At 46.1% G+C, this 18,787-nt stretch overlaps 1 protein-coding gene across 9 annotated transcripts in view; it reads right to left on the bottom strand.

The window, feature by feature from the left end:
- Positions 1–18,787, bottom strand: part of psd3l (pleckstrin and Sec7 domain containing 3, like) — a 114,993-nt gene that overhangs the window by 16,036 nt on the left and 80,170 nt on the right. For 8 of the 9 annotated variants that reach the window (XM_023795566.2, XM_023795557.2, XM_023795574.2 and 5 more), the window contains one exon: positions 2,549–2,592. In XM_023795566.2, coding sequence (XP_023651334.2) covers positions 2,549–2,592 — 44 coding nt within the window. Of the gene's footprint in view, positions 1–2,548; positions 2,593–6,952; positions 7,441–18,787 lie in introns of those variants that run through there. The other variant, XM_072714832.1, reaches the window with a different exon arrangement.

Genomic DNA, 18,787 nt, shown 5'->3' with positions numbered 1-18,787 from the left:
CATCAGATGACATTATGATCCCAGGTGCAGTGAAGTAACCACTGCACTACAGGCTGCTGTACAAGTGGCCTCCAAAAGAGTGGGGAAGGCAATGTGCCTGGCACTGCCAGTGACACGTCTCCCTCCGCGACCGAAACAAAGCCATTTAGCTAGCAAGTTATAAATATAAATTATGCTAATTCAACCTTCTGCATTGTTCTGCTGACAGCTCAGACATTAACAAGCATCTTAAAATGAACAATGAATTTCTTAATTACACAAAACATTATTCTGCGTGCGACAAAAGACATTTTGAAACGGGGAATCGCATTATGCGCAATTAGCTAACTGGAATCTCTAAAATAGACTTCAAACAAGAAAAATCCTCCATAAAATCACTACGATGTCAAAAATACAAGCTTCCATGCTAATTGCCAGGATAATTATATGATGAGAGATAAGCAGATTTACATGGATCTTACAGCATTTAGCTAATGCTACATATGTACGAATACTACTGGGTAGGGGTTTTGAGTAACAGGTGAAAAAATGTTTAGGTAAGCAGCAGTGTGCTGTTTATTAGTCAGTATTTGAGGTGATATGGAAATAAGAATGTATGTTTTCTTAAGCATAAGTTTACTACGATTTACACCAAATATTTTTTTATACAGTGACATCCCAAAAAGTAAAAAAAATAATAAAATTACTCTGTGTTAATTTTGTTGATTTGCCTTCCTGATATTATGCACTATTAACTATGCTAATTGTACTTGCCCTTAACTGATTGTTTTTTTAAATAGCAAGGAGAATTGAATTTTTATCCTCTAGGACAAACAAGGTTCACACTTCTCAGTAATGGATAACCGACTACAGGTCATTTTGATTTTCAGGTTGAATCTATCAGGTAAACCACTCTACTCCTTTCAATAGATGGTCTGGTAGTTATTCATTATGGAGGAAAAAAAAGCCTGATCTGTCATTTGTTGACAATTAATTTTAAAGTGAACAAGAGACATGTCTCTCCTTCTGGAAACACCACTGCAACTTCTCGTTTAAACACCTTTTCAGCAGCTTCGATCATTGCAGCTGTCCATTACAAGGGTGTCTCCACGGCAGGAGACACGGTCGTTTCCTTTGTGACCTCATTCCTCACACCTATCGCTGCAGCCATAACCACCCGAATTGGTGCCGTAGCCCACAAGGGCAACAGGCACAGCCAAGTTACCCAGCCCAGGCCGTGCCGCACGTTTTCATCTCAAACCTGGGGGAAAAAAAACCAAAACAAACAAAACCTTTCCGTTGCCAGATATCTCCACATCTACGTATATAAATGTCAACAGTGATGTTAGCAAAGGCAGAAACAAAATAAGCCGACAAAAGTGCCGTAGTACCCGGGCAGCCATTTTGACTGCGGGGTGGTCAGAAACTGCCACGTTGCCATCATGGCTCTGCCAGAGCACTGTAATTATTCCTGTCACATTCCGCTGGCTGTTTAAAGACAGAAAAATGCCTGCCCCCCACCCCAAAGTATTCACATAAATAGAGACAAAACATAAAAGTGATACATCACTCAAAATGTTTTTATCCTAAGTTTAATTTCCTGGTCTGCTGCCCTTAGGTTAGCTCGCCGCATACAAATTGTCTGATGCGCAATCATACATCAAGATGAAGAGTGTGCCTTTAATCCTAAACGATGGTGACGACTCCAGGCTGGTGTTTGTTAAAAAGCTATCAGTGCCATCTTCTGTCACGTTCTGCTCAGTGCACTCAGGGGTGGCCGCTCCACCGAAGGCTCTTTCTGCGAGATGTTATTCCTTTTTTTTCCCCTCGGTTGTGTAAGAATGTCTGTAAACACACTTCCTCCCGGGTGGCGATGTCTATGCACCTTTGCCACCGGAGGCGCAGGTACTGTGCGTTCAAGGCTGGATTCACACGACTCCGGAGAGGGTCAAGGAGACTGTTACTTTAACATGCCTGCTGACCGTAAGGAAACGGTGATTAATTACAGCTTAAACTGGAAGACTTTGCAGTAGCAGGCTTTCGCCGTCCCGGGGGAGGGCCTTAGTGATCACAGGAAGGGGCGCAAACGGACGGACGGCCGTGATCACCGTCATTCGCTGAGCCAGCTCTCATCCTAATTGATGGCCGGGCTTAAGCCGGCACTTCTCCGATCGCTCACTCTATCTTGAGAAACACGGGAATGTGTCGTGGTTCGTAATTGTGAACGTCGCTCCTGTGCAAAGATCACTATTCGATGAAAATCACCATCAGGACCAACACGGTCTCAGGAAGGCAATATGAACACACAACAGACAGGCATCCGGTAAAAAGCTCCTAAAACACGCCAATGCTCCGAAATGTAGATGTTACAGGAAGTATGGAAATACAGGCCTGAAATGAAATGGCTCTTTGATATCAGGAGGCACTTGCTGAGAGCGACAATCTGGCTGATTGGAATTCAGACTAATATTCCATTACAGAGACTGAAAAACATCAATAAGGAACATCAACATATTCTTCAAAGTGAAATATATCAACAGAATTACTGCATAATGAAATGTATACTTACATTGCCCACTGCAGTTTTTCATTTTTGATTGAATTGTACAAGGCCTGGAAAAAAGGAAAGAAAAACAAATAGCATCAAACACATATTAAGATCACAAATATTCTTATTTTGGATTTGCAATGCTGCTTCTGGATTCCGCCAATGACTCGCCCAGCTGTGGAGGGCAGTGCTCATGACCTCTTACCAACAAATTAGTTTGACATTTTTCAAATCGAAAGGCACCACAAAGACATTTACTAAACAGCCTTCAGAAAGGTTTAGAACTGAACAAATACAACGCGGCTCTGAGTTAATTAAGCACCCTCTCTCATTATTTATGAGCTCATGTTGGGTTTAAGCCGACCCAGATGTCACTGTCATTTAACCCTTCGGCATTTTCCAGCCATATACCTTAATAAATCAGTTTCTATAATAAACAAACAATCGAACACATTCATAAAGAACTCCTAAATTAAGAGGAAATTGACAATCCAAGTTAGAATTTGTCCCAATATCAAAGAAGTGAGTGATTGATACACCTGACGAGAGAGTAGGCACTTAAGGAAGGTCAATCATAACAGAGCGGACTTATTAAAAGGGCCGGGGGGACCGGCACCGCGTCTCAGATAACATACTACAGACGTTCCTCTACTTATGAACCTTCAATTTACGAACTTTCAGACATACGAACGAAGGGGACTGCAAATCCAAATTGTGTTACTTGGGCTCCTGTTTCCTGTCTGCAACATCAGATTTTGTTCTGCGCACCAATTCCGCCTAGTACGACCTCTGGCCGCTACTCCCGCCGCGCAGCAGCGTAGCGTGTGTACTCCCAGCATCCCAGTTCTTTGTACTTGCGGATACCCAGGTATTGACAACTGGTACGCAAGTACGCATTCATCTTTAAAAGTGATACCTGCTGCAATCGATTGTTGTAACAGCGTGAATGCGTACGTATTTTATGTGCATTTGTGCCGATATGACATGAAATTATCGTATATTTTAACCTTTATATGCTAATTCGTACTTCATTTGCGATATTGAGGTTAAAATGCACGGCGATTTCTTGTCATACTGGCGCAAATGCACATAAAATACGTACGCATTCACACTGTTACAACAATCAATTGCCGCATGTATAGTTTTTAAAGGTGAATACGTATACTTGCATACCAGTCATGTCAATCCCTGCGTATACCCTTAAAATGATGCTGAATAATGACTTACGAAAATTCCAAGTTACGAATGGCTGTTTGGAACGCATCTCATTCGTAAGTAGAGGAGCGTCTGTACAAAAAGGCTGCACGTCATGCATTTTATAAAGTGCATATATTAAAGCGCTTGTTAACAGATCTGTTTGCTTAGTGACGTAAAGAGTCATGTAACACAGAAGGAGTTAAGTGGGGTGGTGGGGGGATATTACATAACACACAAAACTACAGGTGAACATGACAAATTGCTCAGCAGAGCGGCAAACTGACTCATCACACACTACACCTCAGGGCCTTTCGCCATTAATGATATCATATGAAAATCACTAGCCAGAAGAACACAAAACACTACAAAAATAAGGACATACCACACATTTCTTAACTGATATTGTGTTTATCACACAGTAAACTGCAATAATTGCCAAAGAAATTTCTGTTGGGTATGAAATTACATCATATTAAATAAATGCTACAAAATATTGCTGTCACAGCTGGTTCACTTTACGAAACAGCCACCGAGTGAAGTCTGCTCCCTATCAGCGTCACCGTACCTGACCGGTAACGTGCTTTAAAAAAGTCAGGCATTTGAGGTGTCGGTACATCTGGCAAGGTATAGAGGCTGCTGTTTATCATGATCTTTATCACGATAAACATCTTAACGTGTCGCATTTCGGCTGCCCATTACACGCGCTAGCACTTTAGCTAGCTAGCTAGCTAAATACAGTGGAATATTTTTCAAAGCGTACCATTAACTTGCCACACAAATTGCTGCAGATCTGCAGTCTGTAACTCTGGAGAGCCGCTCCCTGAAAGAGGAGATGGCTCTGACTGACACATGTCGGTCGCACATCGAGCAAAAACAGCGCACCGGACAGCATCTACATTCTCGCTGCTACACTGAAGCACCCCGCAGAGCCGCCAGACATTTGAAGGATGTCCTTCTCCAGCGGTGCACTTGATCACCCCACACCTGCACTCGAGCTGACCAGGGGAGCCATCGGACAGGGCACAGACATGACTAAAAATGTTACTGTTGTACATCGTGGTTACAAACATTTGCTAATCCTGCCGTCAATATCAAATATTAAGTATACAGGATTTATACAATGTAGCCCGAGAGTCTTGGATTGCCAAGCAACAGAAATACTAACCTATCAGAAGTAATAAAATATTTTCAGTACAAGACTTAAGAGTTTAGTTGTCAAACCAATTTGGAATTAGGCTGTAATAGACTGTAGCCAACTGGCAGGACTATAAGTGTTTGTTAACGTTAAAACACGATCCAACAAAAAACCCATTATTAATTCAGCAGGTTTTCAGCAAATCCTGATCTTTGTCTTAAATCTAACACCCCACATCCCTGGTATGATCTGCCTCTTCCTTCCTTCCATCCATTCATCCATCCATCCAGTACAGTGTCAAAAGATCTCTGGTACTGCCCACCCTATAATTTTGCATACACTCACACCTCTAATCAAGTGGTCCAGCAAAGCATCTTGGAATTAATAAATATAAATTAACACCCAGACATCTGAAAGGCAAATCAGAGGTAGCTGATCATCAAAAAAGCACGATAATGCAGAAGGAACAACAGAGGAAATACTGAACATTTCAACGCAAATCTGTCAACAAGGCCCTCGCTGCCGGTCCCCTCACTGGTAAACAGTGTGCTAAGCCAATCGTCTCTGCAGAAACAAAACGGCCAGAAACACAATGCGCAGAAACAAGGGAAGCTAGCCGTTATTTACACAGTTTGTGTCATTAACACGTTAAACCTGTGTGTCTCACTGGACCTGTATTCAGTAGGAAAGTGATATTTTTAATATTGCATGTGTTTTGTTGTGCAGCCACTGACTGTAGAACTTCAGCAGAGGGCGGGGAGGGGAGGGGAAAGGGAGGCTTTGGTTACCAGTGAAAGCTCATGCCATGGTCCTCACTCAAGTACATGACGGAGCTAAATGTCACGTCTCTAAGCCCGATAATCCCACGCATTCAGGGCCACTGGAGCACTGCCAAGGCGCACATTTCGGCCAGGGGCTCGTTATGTTACAATCTGGCGGAGCGTCGGGCACGGGGATGGCGAGCGTATTCACGGCACACACGCTCACGGCACACACGCTCACGGCACACACGCTCACGGCACACACGCTCACGGCACAGTCTATCACGCGCCAATATGTGGCTTAAGAATTCCTGTTGTGGTCGGGCATCAAAACAGTTCGGGATATTCTTCTTGCAGGGGGGGAGAGAGAGAGAGAGTAGAAGAGATGGGAGGAGAGGAGTAGAGTGAGATGGAGAGGGAGGGAGAGAGAGTAGAAGAGATGGGAGGAGAGTAGAGAGATGGAGAAAGAGAGAAAGAGAGAGAGAGCGAGAGAGAGAGAGAGAGAGAGAGAGAGAGAGAGAGAGAGAGAGGGAGGGAAGGACAGATATGAAGGCTTCCTGGGCACCATAGAAAAGGCTCATTTTCAGGCAATGAAAACAGATTCACTGCAGCACATATACATCCGTACATCGAGAGAGAAGCCTGCAGACAGCGAGGCCAGGTCTGACAGGAGCCGCACGCAGGTGCCGGGGCTGGGGGTCCTAAATACTTGTTTGAATGCAAAGTTTGACCCTGAGGCACCCCGGGTCTCTGGCGCCTGCCAAATCCTTGGCGGATCCCCAAGCGAGGAAAATCGACAGCTGGTAGCAAGGTGACAGTGGCAAGTACGGTGACACAGATCTGTACCTGCTGAGGCTAATAAATGACACCCCACTCCGGACCGCTTACAAAAAGACAGGGGGGAGGCACACACACTCACACACACACGTCGACCCCCATACACAAAACAATTGTGAAAATGCCGAAGCAGCGACGGCAGAGGGAAACAAAGCGGTGCACCAGCAGGCACAGAGACCTTCCCAGGGCAGCGTGATCCGCCTGATTCTAACAAGTGGTTATTTACCCAAGAGCCCGTCTCCGAGAGACAGGCAGGGCACCTCATGCAGACGACTTCCATCATGCAGAAATGCGGCGTTAGGACCAGTGGTCCGTCTGATGGGCAGGCGACGCGCCCCTGAGCGTTAACGAGCCAGCTTGCTCTGTCACCATTGCACTCTCTCTCGTCGTACACACGAGTTCGATCTCCCGGCATCGGCTGACCAAAGAATCAGTCTTCGAATCAAACCCACTTAAACAGCAACAAACATGCATTTACACACACATCTGTATTACCTTGTCTTTCTTCTGAGCGGATGAGAATTCCGAGGAATTGGACACTTTCAGGGACTTGGACCGGTGCTGTTGCCGGCGAATCGACTCGTCCCTGCCGTACTTGACGGATCCGCTGGCCCTCATCCGGACCTTGCTGGTCCCTTGGACGCTGTTTACCCCAATCATTTCCACGCGCCGGCCCCAACGCGCGTAGCACGGTAACTATGGGACGCTGTCGCTGCCTTGTGTGTGTGTATGTGTTACTGGGGGGGGCCGAGGGGGGGGCTGACACTTGCGACGGAGGCGGCGGGGACGAGTGAGAGAAGCGGTCACAAGCGGAGTCCGCACCTTCAAAGCAGCCGTGCAGCAGTCTCCTGCATCTCCGCGATACTGTTTTGATTCAGAGTGATAGTTCCAGGGGAAGCCAGACGTCAGAGACGGTGAGTTACAGAGAGAGAGAGAGAGAGAGCGAGAGGGAGAGAGAGCAAGGCAGAGAGAGGGATGGAACAACACACCTCCCCACCCACCCTCTCAGAGCAAAGCCAATAGCGCAACCAGATTAATTTATATTCCAAATAGCAACAGTAGAGGCTTCCTGTGACGCTACGCAGGGAGATCATTAATGTCTGCAGTGAGATAGCAGGCAGAGGGAGGTGGCTGGACCTCGGGGAGAAGGAACGGGGGGTCCGTCGGCACAAGGCGGGGGCTGACAGAGATGACGGACTCATGCCTGGCCCCTCGAATCTGAGAACCCTGCCCATGTGAGCGCACCTGAAACAAAGTGTCCCCTGTAAACAGCCCCGTGCTGGGGGGGGACGGGCATTAATAAACACCCCCAGAAAAGCAGCTGAGGTGGCCTTTCTGACATGACATAATCCTCCCACCCCAATCTGTTTTTTGGATTTGTATATTTAAGTTTCTTATGTTAGCAACAACAAGTGACAGAACGTGTAATATTAACATTTCTGGCCGATTACATTATTACAAACATTGAGTGGGACCCAGCTGACCGCGACAGGCACGGATAATTAATGAAAATGCGTCATTAAGAAAGCCTGCTCCTGTTTACATTTAAGTTGAAGGAGGATTTTACACACGTTCAGATTAATTTTGTTTCAAAGCAAGCTTTAATCTCTCCAGTGTACATGTACAGAACAGAAAGCAACAGGCTGTTTTGATTATGGCTTTGAGAAAATGATGGAACTGGCTCACTTCCTTGCATGCCAGGTTCCAGTGAATTTGTATACTGGAAATATAAAAAACCAGCCTGAAATCAGTCCAGATGAGACATCCGTTTACAAAGCCATTATGATCAATACCAATTCATGAAAAGAATCAAAACAGGGTGAGAAATATGAATGACAATCACATATACAGCAAAATCAACACAGACCAGTAGACTCCATTACTGTAAAACCCAACTGTGGTCAGTTTACTTGACAAACGTTTGAAGCTGTTGATGAAATATTACAACAGTTCATCTACTAAAACACAGTGACACATTTATCACAGAGAGTCACGGTGAAAGTTACTTGTTTAGAGCCCATTGTTATACCCACAACTGCATTTTGGTGTCAAAGTACTTACAATCCACTTTAGTTACACTGAATGATAATATTCCCCCAATTGGCAACAATAAACAGCACTATGATTGTACACATCTTTTTAACAAGGAAACAAGGCAAAATGAAAAACAAAAACAGCCATCTTCCATTACCTGGTCTGTTTTTATTCCAATAATGAAAAAATGACCAGCCTCATCACACAAAAAAAAGCCAAAACCACTCTCTTTCATTAAAATGGAGAGATCAAATGTTCTGAAAGTTTTCGGGGGTCAAACATTTCTCAGCCACAAAGGTAGCGTGAACAATCTGAATCCACTGTATCTCACCATTTAAATGTAATTACGCACTGCTCTGGCAGACACGCCTCTTTCTGGGACCGGAATCTCAGCATCGCCGGGTCCAGATTTTATTAGATAAACGACAAATTGAATGTCGTGACGGAGAATGGTCTTGAATTAAACGTGAAACATGAAAATGTACATAGTGCCACCCCCCCCGATGAACAATAATGCCTGTGTGAATAAGCTGTGACATAAAAGATGTGGGGAAGAAATGAGATGTCTGTCATCAAGGGACCTTTCAGAGTCCCCCCTCATCCTCCTTTAAATCAGACATCAATTAGTTCCTTAAAGATGCGCGGGGGATTAAAAAGCTACTGGGGACACCCTGCATGCGGGGCGTTACGTAAAAATATGGAGAACGGCAGCAAGCAGCCTGTTAGCCACTGTGCCTGTTTGACTTCTGCAGCCAGGCCCTGATGCTAAAGGCTAAACGGGGGGGGGGGGAGAGAAAACCTCCTAGCAACCAGCTGTAACTATAGAGCCACACTGACAAGCTGACAACATCTTGCAATGGAACGTGTTGAGCATTGGAGATATGGCACTGACTATAATATTTTATTAAATAAGGTAATTTACATACGATGATCTTACTATGTCATAACAGTAATTCCCATCATTTTATATTTAATAGAAAACTGTGATTTTTCTAATCATACAGAAAAGCTTGCTTTACCCTTGAGGATCAGGAATGCTACACCCTGCCAAATGTGGGGTGTGAAGTTCCAGTTGTGGTGCCCGTCCGGAGGTAACCATGGCGAGCCAGTCGTGGCGACAGGACGAGCAACTGACCTTGGCAGATCGGTCTCCCGTACAGCTTCACATAACAGCAATCCATGTATATTTTTGGAAGGTTTAAGAAGACCCAAACAAAGCATGATTCTTCCTGAGCCCATACCCATAAAACAGAGCGGTTTCTGCCACTCTTGCTGGACGACTGACGACACTAAGCGAAAAACGCTTAGCCAGCTGCTGGCTTGGGAACATGACAACTACTGAGAGGCAGCTGTAGTCCGTAACCAGACTACTAGCAATTATCCAGACCATGTCAGAAATACTTACAATGCATATAATTAATGGTCCCAGTGCAAGCTGACAAGCGGCATCCATACTTATACACCAGATTACTAAAATGCCAAACAGGCCCAGGTTACTCGACCACCCAACAAATCAGCCACGTCCCGACACACAGCACATATCAAAGCCATTTATGCAGCACGTCACTTTCCCTGGACAGGATAATCTGACTTTAAACAAGCTAAAGTGATTTTCGTTCTGAAGGTGACATGTAAATGGCTGACAGTTATCGATAGACGCACAGTAAATATCACTAGCTATTTGTTTATAGGAGGCTGAAGTCCTTGATTAAAAACCAATCTTCCAAAAGAAATTCTTAACAAGAAGAATTATGATGCATTAAAGATATCGATTTGTCAGTGGCATTTGGAGGATACTAAAGTGGGACTTGCAGTTGTTCCAGGCAGGACTTTAATAACATCCCATTAAAAGTCCTACAGCAATAAATTGTACGGGCAAAATGATTTGTTTGATAGCCAGCTGGTGTGTGAGTAGCAATTCTTCATTTAAATCACAAAATTATGTTGTATTTTATGTTAATGTTCTGTACACAAGATCTCTATTGTGGTGATGACAGGGCAAAAATCTTTGGAAATGAACCCTAAGTATAATTTTTTAAATGACCAGTATTTCGGATATTCATAGGTACGTTTTCCTTAATTGAGAGGTCAGAGAGTTTCTCTCTTATGCACCACTTAAGGCACAGATAAAGGCCACCCTGTGTCCTCCATGACGGAGTCAACCCCACCTGCTCCCCTACTGAACACAGGGAATAACGTGCCTCATCCCCACCTGCTCCCCTACTGAACACAGGGAATAACGTGCCTCATCCCCACCTGCTCCCCTACTGAACACAGGGAATAACGTGCCTCATCCCCACCTGCTCTCCTACTGAACACAGGGAATAACGTGCCTCATCCCCACTTGCTCTCCTACTGAACACAGGGAATAACGTGCCTCATCTCCACCTGCTCTCCTACTGAACACAGGGAATAACGTGCTTCATCCCCACCTGCTCCCCTACTGAACACAGGGAATAACGTGCCTCATCCCCACCTGCTCCCCTACTGAACACAGGGAATAACGTGCCTCATCCCCACCTGCTCCCCTACTGAACATAGGGAATCACATGCCTCATCCCCACCTGCTCCCTTATGTAGCACAGGGAATAATGTGCCTGGAAGACCTTTTTCTGAGCCTCTTGAGCACTGAAGCTACAAGATGCTTTGCTTGTGCAGATAAAGGCATCCAAATTTATATCTGCTAATCCATGATAACAAAAGCTTGCTTCATCTTTGTTTACCAACATGGTGGTATGCAGCTCAGCGTGTTAGGACTCAGTGCCAGCAATTGGAAGGTCGAAGACCTTAAAATATGTGGCAGGCAGAGTGATATCACTGTTGTTCCCCTGAGCAAGGCTCTTAACCTCCAACCCCTCGAAAGAGCATCTGACCCTAACCCTCTCAACTGTACCTTGCTTATGATAAAAGGATCTACTACATAAATTAAATGTAAATATATGCATCGGGAATTCAGATGGAGCTGAATTCCCTTCAGAGTGTCATGGTCCCACTGGCCCACTTGCTGCTCATTAAGCAGCCATGCTGGCAGCAGTTATGTTCAAAGGGAGCAGAGCTCTCAGCTACGGGTCCCGGTCGGGAGTGTGGGCCATGCCACTGGGGGGCAGTTAATGGCACTCAGCGGTACCACATTTTATCTGCTTCGTTAGGCCGAAACGCAAAGAGGCATCACCCAAATCCACCATAATCACAGATTCGTGTTGGCAGAAGAAACGGCATCAAATGTATAAAACTGGGCAATAAATCTTACAGCAATTTATTGTTTAAATTCTAATTACCAATAATCCACTAATTCATCTTCCAACTGCTTATCCAATACAGTGTCACAGGGATCATTAATAATAAGGGTATCCATATTCCACAGGGGGGGTCCCATGCAGCATGGGGCACAAGGCAGGGATCCAGCCTGGATGGGATGCCAGTCCATCACAGGACACACACTCACACAGTATGGGCAGTTTAAAGGGGCCAATTACCCACATGCCATTGGACTGTGGGAGGATACAGGAATACCCAGAGGAAACCTGCGTTACACTGGAAGAACATGCAGATCCACACACAGCGCTGGTGGAAGAGTCCATGATGGTTACACATTTATATTTTAAATGCTAAAAATACCTACAATCCCTGGCCACAGTTAGAAGGTAATAGGATATAAGTCCATCCATCTATGACTTTGCCTTTTGGACATGCTTGCAGGCATTTCTAACAACCCTTCTGCCTACAGACTCTCTGTGCTCCATAAAGGTCATGCTGCTTATGGCTGTAACATCCCAAACCACAGATCAAGCATCGAACCTCATTCACCCCTTTATGGCCATCAATGCAGACGAGCGGAGAGCGGCAGGCAGGATTAGGGTTACCGATGGACCTGACGATGGTAGAGCTGCCCAGAAAGGGGTGGGACCCCAACACTGGCCACTTCAACAGATGGGCATCGACTAACGGACGTGCCGACATAACAGTTCCCGAGAGACAAAAGAAATGAAGCTGTCACAGTTAGGGGATTCACAAGTCGCAAAATGAGATTAATACCTACATGCAGGGAGATGTAGTGAGAAGGTGATATAAATAGATATATATATATATATATATATGTGTGTAAGAGAGAGAGTTACAGGATCACACCTTATGGCTTGGTAACTACGCAGAATACACCAAATAACCGGCAAACACTTATCAGAAAACACCAGATCCGGCCTCATTGATCCAGCAGGGGAGACAGACCCTTGAATTCATTTACTTTCATGGCAATCGCTGCAGCTATGAAGCCCAGAATATTCAGGCTGGTCCAGCAGGGGCTGGTCCCGGTAATAATGGACAGTCTGGTGTCGGCTTATACTCCACGGTTTTTCCATGCCACTCAGAACCGGACCAGTACGCTACACAGGTGCGCCGCTCACATTCCTTTCATGTGAGCTGCTACGCTAATGTGGCATCTCCGCACGCTTTCATCTCAGCCTTTCCAGGGCCTCTTTTTCCCCAGCAATCCATATTCTGACAGACACACCAAGGCGGTGACCACTTCACGCAGACAGATGGAGGTCTTCTCTGAAAGCCCGAACCCACGACCCAGCAGCGTGGCCATAAATGGGTGCTGATGGGTGAAATATTGCCTCATCTGCCAAAAATCACCGCCTATATTCCATGCACATAATTGACATTTTACGGCTCACGCAATCTCAGAAATGGGTTCATGGCAAAAAACATTCGGGGAAATCTGTTTGTTCACATTATGGCGAACTTTTTTGTTGAAACGAATCAACACGGGGAAAATCATGCTCATTTGAAAATGTGACAGGGATTTGCAGAAATTAGGTTTGCATATAATTTTAAACTCCCGTAGATAACACATTTAGGACTCATTAACATATGACAGAACTGTTCTGGGTGTGACCCAACCCTGTACTGCCTGGGATAGGCTCCAGGCCCCTCTGCAACCCTAACCAAGATAAGTAGTTAAAAGATGGATGACTGAAAGAATGGATGAACAGGCACCATCTGACATGTGTCTCAACATAAGGGAAAATAATTTAAATTTCTGTTATCGAGACTGATAATAATGTCATGCTGATGGAATGCTTGCGGAGATACCAATACGGTTAGATAACCATCACACTGGAGCCTATTAAATTCTATTAAATGCTACACAATTATCTGAGGGCTGAGGAGGAACCAGGCGTTCGGCACAAAATGTCAATGCTGATGCACTGGTGGGAACCAGAATTCAAAAGGCAGTAATTATCCATGTACCCGAAAACACTCGGCAGTACAGACACCCGTGTGCGAATCACTAGCTGACCATCTGAGGATTCAGCTTATTTTCTTCAAACCTGCAGCACAACAGAGGTCAAAGGCCGCGAGCAGCTTCACAACAATATCAATGTATAAAATCAAAGGCAGAGGCACTTTGACAGGAAGACTCTGAAGTTGCTATTAGAGTGCAGTTTTTATGGTTTAAAACCCACTTTTACTGTGCAAGACCATAAACAAATGCTTTCAGTGTATATTTACTATTATGAAGAAAGTACTTTAAACAAGATTAAGTCAAGAAATGATTAGTGGAAAACACTGAATATCATTATACAGACAGTTATATTTGCCAGATTATTCTGTGCTCATGAAATGCTTAACGGTATCAGGTTCTCTACCATCCAGCCTTACCTGAATGTGGAGGATCAATTCTTATAAGTTTCTCTCTTAAATTTTACTATCTAGCCAAGGACTAACTACTGTAGTACACAAGAAATAACTAACTAGATTCAAAACCAGGGGATAGTTTTCTTTTCGAAGCGACCGATTTCAGTTTCCATGAGTAAAGCGCGTGATCAGAACATGTTTTCATATAACAGTTGCCGGCCGGCAGGCAGGGAGGGACCGGTGGACAAACCGTGAAGAAAATAGCGAACCGTCTAAGAGACTCTGCGTTGGATCATCTGCTCAGAAAATTATACGTATATGTTCAATATTAACCAAATGAATGTTTTTGTATGGATAATGGATTTAAAATAATACAGAAAATCGAGCACATGAATTATGGCGACAGCGTGCCTTCGTATCTCTGGGGAATAGGCGTGCGTGCGGTGGCACCGCGCCCGGCGTTCGGCTTTCGGCACACCGTGCTTTCTTCCCATGTCCCGATGCGGCCGGTGGGGCGTCGGGGTGCCGCCGCGGCTGTTGTCGTTTTAGCTTTAACTCTTGCCTTCCTTCTGTCATACATATGGTGGTAACGGAGATGGTTATCGGTAAACTAAAGATCGCCGCTACCGCACTCACGTTTAATAAGCCACAAACATTAACGAAACAGACGAAGGTAAAATTAAAGTAACTCGGTGAGACTAATCACATCGCCACCTGTCACATCACACATCATATTCTTATCATCCGTAAAAAATCGGCTGAATTATATTAACCTAATATGTAACCTTTTACATAAAAAAACATCACCCATTTTTAGTGGCTAGATGTTAATTTCAGCTAGTCAAGTGCTAGATCAAGTGGTTAGAGGCCAGTATTTCCTGGTGTAATTCATCCTAACCTCCTAATTTTTAAGAGAGAGATATGCATAAATATTTTCATAACGAGGGATTTATGATTACTAATTATGAATAAAAAGCAAGAACAGTTCACATCAAATTAACTAGCAAATGACATCCAGTGTCTAAAAACGCAGATGATTGTGGTGTAACATCGACAGAGACTGTGAAATGGAGGCACGCCACACCTAACCCTACCATATCATCTGTCAGTGTCCGAGCTGCAAGACATTAAAGAAAACCTTGTCGCTTTGGCTAACCATCAACTTCAATGTGAAGAATGGGGGCGTGCTGAGAGGGGGGCGACCATTATCATATTACTACAATTACAAAGGTGCTCTCCCAAACATTACCCCACAAAAAAGTGTATATACGGTGTATACAATTTGTTCTTTATACAACTTTCACACTTCTCTTATTACTGATTTTTCTTACGTTTTTCCTTTGTTGTATTTCTGTCTGTTATGTTGGACAAAGAAATTTCCCCCCACAGGGATCAATAAAGTTCCATCTTATCATCTTATCTGATAAAACTGTAGTGTATATGTAAGAATTCTTTCACCTGATTTCGGTGCTAGCAATACCAGAATTACCTTATTGTAGTCTTATCATCGTCCACTCTCCATTACTGCTTATCCAGGATCCAGGACTGAGTCACAGTGTAATATTGTTATAATAAAATGAATACATGCTAGGAACCACAGCACCATCAAAACACACAGCAAAGTCATCCCTGTTTTCCCAAAGCCCTTATCAACAGGCAGGACATGACAGTAACAGCCAGGTGGTGTTTCAAGCTGCCCATCAATAAATCTACATAGGAACTGCACTCCCAATTCAAGCTAACGCTACAGAATGGTTCATTTTAACAATGTAATTAGGGGCACTAATTATCTAAGGTGGTTTGATTGGCTCTTCATTAGTTTCCCCTAATTATGACAACAGAGCAGCAGCATGCAATTAACGGCATCGTTAAATTAGGCCATTTGCAGTTTGCAACTCCATAGGAGACCTTGTCGTGGGGTCGGCGTAAACGGGGGACACGTTTTCAGTGCTACAGTGACTATCATCGAGGGGGATGTCGACACGCCGGTCGGTGATGTACAGGAAGAGGTCAGGGTGAAGATTGGGGGGGGGGGGGGGGGGGGGGTTGTGCCCGCCCTGTGAGTTACACCCCCCTCCAATCTTCCTGTTAATTAACCCTTGTTCTTAATATGTTTCACCTGCGCACAATAAATGCATCGAGCCTGATGGTTTTCACTGTACAGCCACAGCGTCATACACAAACACTGGGTGCCAACGGAAATGCACAGCTGAGAATAACAGGCGCTTCAATACAGGTGCCTGCATTTGTTCACTGGCGGGGGGGGGGGGGGGGTGCCAAAAAGCCACATGACGCAGCAATGCTCTCAACACCTCAGCGCCCAGCCGGACCATTGAGATAATTACCTGTTCTATAACGGTAAACCAGCTGTCCTGCCAGATCACTTTCAGGCAGCGACCAGTTTAAAATGCTTTTACCAAAATCTGTAGGACTCCATTTCCCAAGCATCCCTGCACCAGGGAAGTGACTGAAGTAGAGAGCAAAATCTTAGCGTATTAGTTTTAGTTTACAGAGGACAGTGAAGTTCTGAGCCCACAGCACATAGGAGTGAGCAAACACTCAAACCAGGACTGTGGGCCGACCTGAGTGCATCAAATGTGTGAAATAGCAGTGAGGAGCTGATCCAACGTGGGAGCTGATCCAGGAGCGGCAATAGGAGCATGTCCCAGGCCTGGCTCACGCCAAAGCGGCCCATTTAAAGCGCTGGGATGGTGCCACCTGGGGACGTCACATGCACATGGCCCCGAAAGCACCAGGGTGACCTGTTCCAGGCTTCCTGGAAGCCGGAGGTCGAGGCCATGGAAAGACGCATGGTGGGCGTTCGCCGGACGTGGCAAATACCGGACGCCGCTAAATATACAGCTACATCGATTAGATTAACAGGCGCGTCAGGGGCATGTCCCCGCCTGCTGCCCTCCTCAAAGCACCCAGCTCACACGGCCAGCCCCCAGTGCCACGCAGGAATTCCTGCAGACGTGTAACATGGGACCAGCAGCACAGTGGACAGCTCTGAGCTAGAGTCAGGAGGTTGGCCTTGAAGGTGTACCTAAAAGAGAGGTTTGCCTACTGTACAGTATCCTGCCATATACATTACCAAAACTGCAAGTTCTGTTGAATTAAGGCATGAACTAGGCAACAGAATATAATAATAAGAAGAAATCGTTACTTTAGGATCATATTTTTTAGTTTTTACATTGTCCCATTATTGTGGAGGGGGGTTACGTGTTCCAATGATCCCAGGAGCTAAGTTGCCTGGGGCTTTATGCCCCTGGTAGGATCACCCAAGGCAAACAGGTCCTGGGTGAGGAACCAGATGAACTGCGGCTCATAAGACCCCCTATGATGAGAAATAACATAGATACACGTTTTCCCTCGCCCGGACGCGGGTCACTAGGCCCCCCCCCGGAGCCAGGCCTGGGGTGGGGCTCGATGGTGAGCACCTGGTGGCCAAGCCTGCACCCATGGGGCCTGGCTGGGCACAGCCCAAAGACGAAACATGGGTCCCCTCTCCAATGGGCTCACCACCCGTAGGAGGGGCCAAGGGAGTCGGGTGAAGTGAGTTGGGTGGTGGCCGAAGGCGGGGAGCTTGGCGGTCCGATCCTCGGCTGCAGAAGCTTGCTCTAGGGACATGGAATGTCACCTCTCTGATGGGGAAAGAGCCTGAGCTGGTGCGCGAGATTGTGAGGTTCCGACTAGATATAGTCGGGCTCACCTCGACCGCACGGCTTGGGCTCTGGAACCAGTATCCTCGAAGGGGGTTGGACCCTCTTCCACTCTGGAGTTGCTCGCAGGGAGAGGTGCCGAGCAGGGGTGGGCATACTTATTCCCCCCTGGCTGGGTGCCTGTACATTGGGGTTTACCGCAATGGACGAGAGGGTAGCCTCCCTTCGCCTTCGGGTGGGGGGACGGGTCCTGACTGTTGTTTGCGCTTATGTGCCAAACGGCAGTCCAGAGTACCCACCCCTTCTGTCCTTGGAAGGGGTGTTGGAGAGCACTCCTCCTGGGGACTCTCTAATTCTGCTGGGAGACTTCAATGCTCATGTAGGCATTGACAGTGAGACCTGGAGTGGTGTGATTGGGAGGAACGCCCCCCCCCGATCTGAACCCGAGTGGTGTTTTATTATTGGACTTCTGTGCTTGTCACGGACTGTCCATAATGAACACCATGTTCAAGCATAAGGGTGTCCATATGTGCACTTGGCACCAGGACACCCTAGGCCGCAGTTTGATGATCAACTTTGTGGTCGTGTCATTGGACTTGCGGCCGCATGTATTGGACACTCGGGTGAGGAGAGGGGCGGAGCTGTCAACTGATCACCACCTGGTCGTGGGTTGGCTCCACTGGTGGGGGAGGAAGCCGGTCAGGCCTGGCAGGCCCAAGCGTATAGTGAGGGTCAGCTGGGAACGTCTGGCGGAATCCCCTGTCAGAGGGAGCTTCAATTCCTACCTCCGGAAGAACTTTACCCATGTCCCGGGGGAGGCAGGGGACATTGAGTCCGAATGGGCCATGTTCCGCGCCTCCATTGTGGAGGCGGCTGACCGGAGCTGTGGCCGTAAGGTGGTTGGTGCCTGTCGCAGCGGCAATCCCCGAACCCGCTGGTGGACACCGGCGGTGAGGGATGCTGTCAAGCTGAAGGAGGAGTCCTATCGGGCCTT

Source organism: Paramormyrops kingsleyae, chromosome 7 (assembly GCF_048594095.1).
Source record: "Paramormyrops kingsleyae isolate MSU_618 chromosome 7, PKINGS_0.4, whole genome shotgun sequence".
Lineage (NCBI taxonomy): Eukaryota > Metazoa > Chordata > Actinopteri > Osteoglossiformes > Mormyridae > Paramormyrops > Paramormyrops kingsleyae.
The sequence above is the reverse complement of the archived record's forward strand: the minus strand, read 5'-3'. Positions and strand labels throughout refer to the sequence as shown.